Source organism: Melitaea cinxia, chromosome 18 (assembly GCF_905220565.1).
Source record: "Melitaea cinxia chromosome 18, ilMelCinx1.1, whole genome shotgun sequence".
NCBI lineage: Eukaryota > Metazoa > Arthropoda > Insecta > Lepidoptera > Nymphalidae > Melitaea > Melitaea cinxia.
Window position 1 is genome coordinate 10,011,080 of NC_059411.1, and position 11,364 is coordinate 10,022,443.

At 36.6% G+C, this 11,364-nt stretch overlaps 1 protein-coding gene across 1 annotated transcript; it reads right to left on the minus strand.

Annotated features, from left to right (window-relative positions):
• Positions 1-2,943: 2,943 nt before the first annotated feature.
• LOC123662092 (melanization protease 1-like) lies at positions 2,944-9,685 on the minus strand. The gene is made up of 7 exons (XM_045596980.1): positions 9,538-9,685; positions 6,614-6,753; positions 5,955-6,168; positions 3,896-4,077; positions 3,704-3,812; positions 3,440-3,617; positions 2,944-3,344 (listed from the first exon to the last, which is right to left on the minus strand). Exons 1-7 carry the CDS (start codon positions 9,605-9,607, stop codon positions 3,101-3,103), a joined length of 1,137 nt encoding a protein of 378 aa, XP_045452936.1. The 5' UTR covers positions 9,608-9,685; the 3' UTR covers positions 2,944-3,100.
• Positions 9,686-11,364: the final 1,679 nt, after the last annotated feature.

The window sequence follows — 11,364 nt, forward strand, 5'->3', positions numbered from 1 at the left end:
TTTTCACAAGTGCTGAGTGGCCATCCTTTTTGTGACGGTACACTGCTGTACAGATAACTTTGGCAGATGAATTTTGTGTTACGTTTACGGTTATTTTTATTTTATTTTTACTCTTTTCTTTACATTTATGTTTAACCATATAAAGAGAGGCTGAATTTGTTATTTTTTCTATTATTACTCTTTTCTTTTTATTTTTTATTTTAATTTTTTATTAGATAAAATTTTACTTTTCATTTTTTAAATTAATTATTTAAGTTTTTACTTACATTTTTACTTAATTTTTACTTTTTTTATTTTTTTAATGTATTTGTGCTCTTGTGCTTTAAGTATAATAAGCATGTGTGTTTCAAATACCTGGGGTGTGTTATTTTTTTTTTATTGATTTAATGTACTTTTTATGCATAATAAAAAAAATGAGCATTCTGCACTTCTTCCTTATATAAACTATAAGTGTGCGAAATTTCATATTCCTCCGTCCACGTAATTTTCGTAAAAAGGGGTACAAAGTTTTTGCTTCGCGTATTAATATACAAAAAAAAAAATCCGCTAAGAAGAAAAGAAAAAAAAATCCTAAAGAAATTCCGCGATTTCTTCTCAGTCCTTTATTTTAGCAAACGTTTTGAAAGAATCGGATTTAGACACTATATTTATGGAATTTAACAAATTAGTCAAATTGTTCTTTAAACCGTGTTTCCTACTAGTATGTTACAAAATAACTCGTAAGCCGTTGAAAATAAATGATTAACTAAACGGATTAAAAGAGCTGTATAAGAAAAAAATGAGTGTGCTTTAGACCACACGACTGAAGTAAAACTTTTTTAGTTCCATCTAACTTATATCTCCCTCTCAATTTCCGTTCGCCTCTCCCGATCACACTTTTCGTAACGCTCTCGTTACACATTCAACGACTTACTCTCCAAGTCAAGCGTGCGTAAAGAAGTTTTACTTCAAAAAGACAAATGTATCTAAAATACCGCCATCTCATCAGAAAAGTCAGTTGTTGTCAATCAGTTGGTGGTTTCATGTATCCGCTAGCGCCGCTTCCTTGATGATCCCCATTCAGTCGACTCGGTACCCAACTCAACTGAGACGAGGAGACGTCGAACCGAATGTACGGTCGAAAAGAGTTTTGACGTATGTCACCAATTTTTTTATGACCCAGGGTAAATCCCTTACATAATCCACGGCCCGGGGGAACCGTGGGTTGTGTCCGAATCCCACGGACCAAAAACTCGTGGAGTGTTCCTTCGACACGTCATTTGTTTATTAAATTGCTAATACAATTTTATTATACCTAACGCTATTTTCCCTCAGTACACCACAATACAGTAATTAAGTGCAATTATAAAGTTTAGCTGTAAGGAAGGAAAACAGCAGGAAATGATAATAAATAATAATAATATTAGTACGTTAGGTATAGTCAAACTTTCCTATTAATAAAACGGGTTTCTAAAAAAAATATATTTAAAATTAAGAAATGAAACGAGAAACATGTTGCCTATTTGGAGACTGTTATATTTTTGACTCTAATAAAAATGTTTTGTCTCCGTACTTAATTCTATGAACTGCCCGGTAGCAATGCTAAGTCAGCGGAACAGTTACGTGCTAATCCAAGACGGTGGGCGGGGTGTATACGTAACCTATACCTATCTTATTTTTTACATTATTTACTTACAATTGTTATTATTTATTTATACAGAACGTTTTTAGAATCTGATAGTTCTATGTGTTCTGCTGGAATATTTCTTTCCAGCAAAACATAATTATAATAAGATCTTCTTCTACGCTTGGCTTATTAGAAGTACCAAGAAATATAAGGACTTTATGTGTGGAGGGAGTCCTCCCGTGACCATGGTTGCTGTAAAGTATCCGAAACGTCGAGCATCTAAAAATATAATAAACCGTGATAAAATCCGAAAAACTTGTTTCATTATTATTGTTCAACTTTAGAAAACAATAAATAATAAGAAAGTTGTAATAGAAAAGTTATTTATTATTTATTTAATAAGGTTGCAGCAGTTGTTACATTTAACACTAGCTGTGCCTGCGACTTCGTCCGCGTATAATTTAACAAAAAGTTATTATTCAGTTCTCAAAGTAATGAAAATAAATAAATTTCTAAAAAAAGTAGCCTAAGTTACTCCTTACTATATCAGTTATCTGCCAGTGAGAGTCTCGTCAAAATCGGTCCAGCCGTTCCAGAGATTAGCCGGAACAAACAGACAGACAGACAAAAATTGTAAAAAATGTTATTTTGGTATATGTACCGTGATTCATATGCATTTAGTGAAAAGCTGTTATTTTAATATTACAAACAGACACTCCAATTTTATTTATTTGTATATACATTCCTTAATGAGATCGAAGATATCGCATATTACGAAAAACTTTATAAATTTCATATAATTTTATTTATAAATTTCAAAGAACATTTTTTTAAAGAAAATCTGTCTAAAATATAGTAAGGTAAGGTATAATATAGTAAGGTATAAAATAAGTCTTTTTTATACTTACTTTTTGTATTAGTAAAATTTCACTTTAAAAACATAAGAAATTGTGATTTATATCATTGTACTAGAAATAAAACGAAACATGTTTTGTAAATTAATATATTTTTGTATATTTTATGTTTTAATAACAATAATAAACACTATTTATTATACACCATAAAGAAACGAAACAAAAATTGTTACATACAATGAAAGTTCGGAAGAGATGGTCTTATTGCTAAAGAGCGATTTCTTCTAGACAACATTTGCATGTAGGACAGGGCGAAGAAAATGAGAAGCGGTAGGGAAGTGTCCAAAGAGTTGATACATGGATTTTTTTTTTGATAAAAGTAAATATACTACATCATGCACTATATATATAAATACTATAAATATATATGCTCCATATATACATACATATACTCTTTATATTACATATACAAATACTACATAATAAACTGTTGGTTGTGTTTTATTTATTATTAAATCAGTTGCACAAATATAAAGTGTATTAAGCTTCTATAAATCAATATAATATCATCATCATCATCATCATTTCAGCCTATTGCAGTCCACTGCTGGACGTTGGCCTCATACATAGCCGTAAAACTTCACTCTCTTATATTGTCTAATATCCACTTGATGTATTTTCTGACGTCAGTATATACTCCAGGAGTTGTGGATCCGCACTGTTGTGGACCATAGGATACGATCCCGAATTGAATCATTCGGTCCTTGCCCTTGTATTTATTTTCTATCATTAGAGGGCTTCCAGAGTCCCCTCTGCAAGAATCCTTACCTTCGTCACCAGCGCAAAATTTCTTGTCCATTACATCTAAACTTCTCGTGTAGCTTCTGAAAAATTAACAATCAAATATTAGTGTCAAAAACGTTCGTTTAGAAACTTGATCATCAACTGGAATTGAAAAGTGTAAAATTTTGTATTTTACTTGTCGTAATATTCTCTGCATTTACTATCATTCTTGATCTCTATATCAACTTTCCGAAGAGTTTCAGGCACTAAATTGAGTTCCGTAACTCCCCAGCCAGCTACGCTTGCTCTCATACCAGCAATATCCTTGTTTCTTAGTTCATCATATATCGGCAGACAAATCGGTTTGATGTTTTCTAAAAGAAGATAATTTGTTAGCCTTAGTTTTAGTTTTTAAGTATGGTTTTTAAAAATATACATGAAAAATATGGCGAAAACTTACTTCGGGAAACATTAATTGCTTTCTTTACACGAAGCAGCGCGATGTCATTTTGAGCGTATGGAAAAGTGCTGTAGTTTTCATGAACAATAATTTCTTTCACACCGACGTCCTAAAAAAATTAACAGTTACATTATATGTATATGTATGTATACATATAAACTTTCTTACGATATGATAAAGTGTATTGTTTACCTGAATATAATGTTCGCAAAAATAAAATGGCTCTTCGCCTTGACAATCTTCTTTTGTGTTGACATTATAATCACCAACGCGAATTCCTGCTATTTCCTTATTTTTAACGCAGTGTGCAGCAGTCAAAATGTATCTAGGATGAATAATACTTCCACTACATTGAAATTGAAGATTTTTCTTTCCTAGAATTTATTAAAGAAAAATGAAAAAACCGTAAATTGTCGTAAGAACATCGAATATATACAGGGTTACTTGTAAAACACCAGCATCCTTGCAGGACAAGATAGCTAACATCATAAGTAACAACATTTGTTCTACGACTTTTCATAATTTGTTAGATTTTACTTTCATACAAAAAAAAATATTAATTTAATTTTCCGTTTGAATGTTATAAACTCTACGCGCATCCCAAATATTAGGTAAACAGTTACTACTTGTAGGTGTGAATGTGAGGGGGGAAGGAAGGGCCGCTAGCGCCCTTGAACTTGAACTATTTCGCTAGCCGAAGCAGTCGGCGCGGCGACTTTGATGCGCCCGCGTCATATGATTTTGTGTGCTACTCGTATTTATTTTACTCGTATCGATCGATGTAATGTATATGTACTAAAATAATTTTATAACCATGGCGTACTGCTATTCTAATGTCGAATACACGGAAATGGTGAGGATGATTATTATCAAATTAAAACGAATTCGGAAGTGTTAGCACGTGTTAGTGAACAGCTGATTTTTAGGTGTGGTGTGTGTGTTGATTGTGATGGTGACTATTTTGAACGCTATGTGCGCGGTGTAGAGGTAATAGAAATTTAGTTTGTAAATATAATTTTATTGTCAATTATTTTTTATTTTTTAATTATTGTAAATACGCTGATTCCACTTTTTTAATTCGCCTGCATTAAACAATGAAAAGTGAATAATACCCAGCTACCAATATTTAATATTAGTTTGGTTTAATTAAACTTTAGTAAACGTTAAAGACTAAAAATTAACTAAGTTAATAATTTTCACATATTTTGGATGTTCAGAATTCAGATAGCTAATCTACATACACATTTACCTAAGTGTAAGTGTAAGTCACTGCGACATACATACTGTGATACTGCCTACAAACCCACCAAGCAATTTATATTATTAATTTATTTATTTTATTAACTAGAATTATCGGGCAGAGAAAGTATTATTTATTATTATTATTAGCAGTGCAAAAGCGCGCGAGCGTCGCGTCGTCCTTTCGATAATGAATGAATCAATGAAACATAGACTTACAAATATTAGGACCGTACAATAAAAGCTTAAAAAATCATTTTTAATTAATGTATTGAGTTACGTCAAAAGTCGTAGAACAAATGTTGTTGTACATAATGTTAGCTATCTTCTCCTGCAAGGATGCTGGTGTTTTACAAATAACCCTGTATATTTGCATGTTCAGCGTTTAAAAAACTGTGTAGAACATTTTTTTTTTGGAAACTAATTGAACGGTACTCGAAAAAGAACACGCTAAAAGTAGAGAAGGCTTCATTTGCTTGATGCAATGAATGATGCTTCGTGAGTTAGCGTAACTTGTACTTATATTTCTAGGTAAGCGTGCTCCATCTTAGACCGCATTTTCACTTATCATCAGGTGAAATAGCGGTCAAACGCCAGCCTATCTATGTATAAAAAAATATATATATACTATATGTGTTTGTTTGTGTAAGGGTGTTAGTGATCTTTTACTGATGTTCATAAATACTTGTGAATCATTTTTCAAGTCACATATCGGTCTGGTGGGAAACCTTAAAAAGTAGGTAAAAAAGAGGTGGCGCACTTAGGTTCCTCTAGGGGTTGCAGATATAGACAAAGATAATCGCTTACCATCAGGAAGACCACACGCATGCCACCTTATATATAAATATGATGTTGTCTGGAAGAAATGGCTAATTAGCCATAAGTCCGCCCATTGTACTTCACTGTCTGTAACTATCTTTATGCTTTGTAATATATTTGTGGTGTACAATAAAGTATAAAATAAAAATGAATAAATAAATAAATGAAGTCCGAGAAATTATCAAGAAGTTACCCCCAAATACTTCTTTTGTGTAAGAGATCAGTGCCATCCACGGAAACTCATAGAGGTTGGCCACTTCACCTCCTATTATACGGTTTCCATCAATATTGCCGCATGTTTCCGGTAAAAGGTTAAAGTTTATATGACTTTCAATGTTTTCTTCTTCTGGTTCTTTGTCACTTTCAATTCTGGCAGCTATATTAACATTGAAGTCTGAACAGCAAATCTGTGTAAGATAAGCAAAAACTATGGACAAAAAGTTTTTATCATTTAATCATACGAAATACAAAGCCCACAATCCCTTTTAAAAAGGTCTCGTAGAAACAATATACAATATATAATGTACCGATGACTTCAAATACTGTAGGTATATCACAGGTCAACACATGCGACACCTATATCTATACTAATAAGAAAGAGAATGAAGAATTTTTTTGTTTGTTCGTAATGAATAATTTTTAAAAATCCTTTCACCAGGAGAATTTTACGTTGTTATATGAGAGAGAGAGAGAGAGAAAGAGTGAGAGAAAGAGAGAGAAAGAGAGAGAGAAAACGGAATGACCAAAACCGTGAAGTCTAAGCAGCCAAATCTGCGAGCGAAAGGTTAATCATTAAATAAAATAGAGTTTTAGAGTCTCAGAAAACTAGGGTGTATATAAATAAATACTTACTTTGGGTAATATTTTGCTGTCCACTAATTGATTACCACAATAACTTTTCTTGAACCACTCTATTGTTTCATGGTCTAGCTTTTGTAGTGTCTCCAACGCTTCGGGGCACTGCCGCAGCAAAACACAGCTACTGCAATTTTCTAAGAAAATTTAAAGCTTAAATAAATATTATTCTCTAAATATTACTTATAAATCCAAATGTTTATGGTATATATTATTTAGCGTTGTGATTTAAAATACATTATGTAGATATTATAAAACAAAACAGGTCCGATTCGGCTTATAAAAGATAGTAACTGTCTATTCTGCGCGGTTAAAATGTATCCTACATTTTGCATTAGTTACAATATTGTTCAACATTTATTCATTTAACAGCAATAAGCGATAAAATAAATACAAGAATGTATTCATTTTCACAATGACTTATCATACATACATATAATCACGCCTCTTTCCCGTAGGGGTAGGCAGAGACTACTACTTTCCACTTGCTACGATCCTTATATACTTCTTTTACTTCGCCCAATTTCATTATTCCCTTCATACATGCTCTTCCGTTTAGGGTACTCTTGACCTGGCCTTTTTTCAAGACGCCCCTTATTTGGGCTCAGAACGTCCGCCTTTTTTTTGCGTGGGGAAAATCCTCATGGACACCCTTTCATGTATTCAGACTCTTACTGAATAAAAACCGCCACGTGTGTCCGCCTAGGCGCCCATGTGGCGGGGTCACGGGGACGCTGTAGCATGCTTCCACAAACCCCACCAGCACTTGCCCTTGCGGGCCAACCGCGGTGCAAAGCATCTCGGAAGGCGCGCTCGAACACGAAGCGCGCCCTCCCCGACTTGGGACCGTGCAACGCGGACGATGAATCCCCGACCCATCACCCGCTTGGCCCCCGCGGTGGGGAGAAAACCCCCCGCCCGCCCACTGAGCCCTACGGCACCGCACCCCAAGAACGCCACCTCCTCGCGCCGCCCCAGCACCCCCGGCCTAGCCCGGGTGTACCAAGCCTAGCCCGGGGCGGACAGTGCCAACCGGAGTCGACAAAGGCCAGGGTGGCCACGGCCCCACATGGGCACATGGGCTGACCGCGGTCTCGGCGCGAGTGCGCGCTTTCGCACGCCTTAGGGCGGGCAAACCCACCCATCCCGTTCTCCGCGTGGGGGAAGGAAGAACCACCCCTACGTCACCGCGCCGTCTCAGCGCCACACACACCTCCGCACCTCCGTGCCAACACACCTGCGCCTACAGGTCTACACTGATGACCAGCGCGGTACCCGGAGCGCATTGTCTGGTTTTGATCCGCGGGGGTCCAAAGACCCCTACCACCCGCAGTCGTTAAACCGCAGGCGGCGTTCCCCTATGCGCCACCCGGGAGACGCGCCCAGTAGAAGTCCAGCAACTCCTCTCCTTGGAGCCTAGGTCCCAGACCTTAGTCTGAGGCCTAGGCTTCAAAGGCCTGGGTCAGAACGTTCCCCTAGGTCTACCCCTTCCAACCCTTTTATTCACAATCGCCTTATACACTTTTTCTTTAATCGCTCTTCACTCATTCTCTTGACATGGCCAAATCATCTGAGCATACCTTTCTCAATTTTTGTCACTACATCTTCTTTCAGACCACAACGTTTTCTTATCTCACTATTTCTTATCCTGTCACTCAGTTTAACTCATATCATACTTCTTAACGCTCTCATTTCAACTGCATTTATTTTGCTTTCATGTTTCTTCTGCCATACCCAAGTTTCACTTTCGCACATGAGTGTCGGAACCAACACCCATGCACAGCCAAACGAGCCTTGTTAGACACCCTCCGACTGCTCATAAAGGAGTGCAAAGCCCCATTCACCCTGTTTCCTGCATTCACTCTTCTTTCAATATCACTCTCACATTTTCCATCTCTTGTAAACTTTGAACCCAGATACACAAACTCATTCACCTGTTCAATTTGTTTATCTCCAATCACGATATTGCAGTTTGTCACTGCCTCAACTCAACTCTTTCAAACAACATCACTTTCGTCTTCTTTACATTCATCTTCATTCCCTTTCTTACAAAAGCTCCACTCATAGCAGTTACCATCTCCTGCGACTCCTCGGCCGAAGAAGCAAGTAATATTTGGTAATCAGCATAGAGAAGATATTTGACGACTTATCTACTTTGAAATTATTTTGCAATTCTTATTATATTTTTTAGATATATATATAGGGATTTTCGAAATGATAATTGCGGTAAGTGGCCTACAAGTATAAGTTTTGATTAATTCTTTCATTAAATTTAGTTAATTAATTTAGTTTTGTTGGTAACCGACTTAAAAAAAGGAGGAGCAAAAAGTAGTTTTCTTTTGTTTGGAAATTGACCTAACTAGGAATTTGAATTGGCTTTAAATATTTTGTTATATTACTTGGTTTCTTTTTTTGCATTTATTTACAGATATTCTTTATATAAAGGACACAGCACTGTTTACTATTTCGAGTAAAATTGAGAATTTAGTATACGCTTCAGCCTGTAATATCCCACAACTGGGCATAGGCCTCTTTCCCCATGTAGGAGAAGGATCAGAGCTTAATCCACCACGCTGCTCCAATGCGGGTTGGCGGATATATTCCCTACTACGAGTAACGATCGCTACCAGGTGTACATGATAACAACCGGGATCGAGGGCTTAACGTGCTCTCCGAGGCACGGTGGGGAGACCCACAAGAACGGCACAAACATCCAGACCACGGCAAACATCTGTATGGCCAATACAAATGTTCGTCATGTACGGGGATCGAACCCGCAACCGCCAAGCTCAACAGGTACAATCCACGGCTGTAACTGTTGCGCCAACGCGGCGTCATTCAAATTTAGTATAAGCGTCTGCGAAATTGATGAATTACATAAAAACTAAAAATTGAGAATTATTTAATTAGCTTGTACTCACCAGCAAATACATTTTCGCACTTGTAAAATAGTTGTAAACAAGTTATTAACACAAAATATCTTGAATCCATTTTTAAAAATATTATAATATCGTCTCCTGATGTCAGTTCTCTACAGATTCACTTTGTCAAGTGACAGTGATAACGTTTCTGCGTGTTTTATAAAACAACACTACTGTCATTATCAGTATGAGGTCAGGATGTAGAGACTTGTAAAGTGCGTATAAAAATTACCTACGATTATCGATTAAATTATAATAGAATTGAATATTTTAAGTATTAAAAATAAAAGTTACATATTTTAGTGTAGCAGTTAGCACGTTGCACTTGACTTTTTCTGCCGAAACGCAGCGGGGCGTGTTGCGAATCCTTTTTCTGTATTGAGATGAAGCTTTCGTGAGCGGTGTTCACACTCGGGATCGGGTATATATTAAAGGGATAGTTACAATCTGCCGATTTTAGTCAGTTCAATTTAATTAAAAAAAAAATACAACTGAATGAAGAAAACGTTCAATGATAATTGTTAAATTTATCTTTAGTAATGGTTTACTGTTGACCAATTAGTATAAAATTACAATAAAATAAAAATGTTTTTCTTATGTCATCACTAACGTTATTTCTTCTTCTTCTTATCGGTGCCTCTCCGACTAGCGAAGGTTGGCAGTCAGCTTCGCATACTTCGGTTTATTCTTCGCGAGGCGAAAGAGTTCGGTGCCGCTAGCGATGCCTGTCCACTCGGATGTTGCAAAGTCAGGACTTTTTTCTGCGACCTACACCTCGTTTTCCAGCAACTTTTCCCATCATGATGAGTTGTAACAGTTTGTATCTATCGTGCCTAAGTACGTGTTCCAGACATGCAACTTTTCTCATCTTGACGGTCTGCAAAAGTTCGCGTTTCTGATTGACGCGTCGCAACCCTTTCACGTTCGTGATCTTCTGAGTCCAGCTAATGGCTAGCATACGCCTATATGCCCACATCTCAAAAGCTTCTATTCTTTTCCTGAGGTCTTCTTTAATAGTCCATGCCTCACATCCGTATAGAAGTATGGGCCAGATGTAACAACGTAGAAGTCGAATACGCAAAGGGATCTTAGGTTTGCGGTTGCAGAGTACTTTCTTCATTTTATTAAAGTTGCTTCGAGCCCTTTCAATGAGAGTCTTAATTTCGAGATGGCTGTTCCAGTTTTCATAAAGCCACGTACCCAAGTATTTATATTTGCGCATTCTTTCTAGTTTTTGGCCACCTATTGTTAGGTCAAAGTCGATATTATTGTTCTTCGATATGACCATGACTTTTCTCTTTGAGATGTTCATCTTAAGGCCGGCTTTTTCACTACACTCATTCACTCTGGCGACTAGTCTTTGAATGTCTACAGGAAATGACGCGATAAGGACTGTGTCGTCGGCATATCTAATGCTGTTAATGATCTGGCCATTTACTTTAACTCCGCAGTGTAGGTCCTCAACTGCTTCCGCTATTATTGTTTCAGAGTACAAGTTAAATAGCGTAGGTGATAATATACAGCCCTGTCGAACTCCCATCTTAATTTCGACAGATTTCGTTTCCTCTTTGTCAACTCGAACAAAAGCTCGTAGATTCCAATACAAATTCTGGATGATTCGTAAATCCTTGCCATCTAAGCCGATATTATGTAGTATTTCAATTAAGCGATTAAGTAACACTCTATCGAAAGCTTTTTCGTAGTCGACAAAACAAAGAAAAACATCCTGCTGCATATCTCTGCATTTTTGTACCAGAACCTGCACCGGAAAAGTGCCTCTCTTGTGCCAACTCCTGATCTAAAACCGAATTGGCTGTCTGTGAGTTG

Coding starts and splice junctions, on each gene's coding strand:
- LOC123662092 (XM_045596980.1), bottom strand. CDS start 9,607: ATGGATTCAAGATATTTTGTGTTAATAACTTGTTTACAACTATTTTAC. Junction 6,169..6,613: donor ACAGCAAAATATTACCCAAA/GTAAGTATTTAT, acceptor TATCTTACACAG/ATTTGCTGTTCAGACTTCAA. Junction 3,618..3,703: donor AGCAATTAATGTTTCCCGAA/GTAAGTTTTCGC, acceptor ATCTTCTTTTAG/AAAACATCAAACCGATTTGT.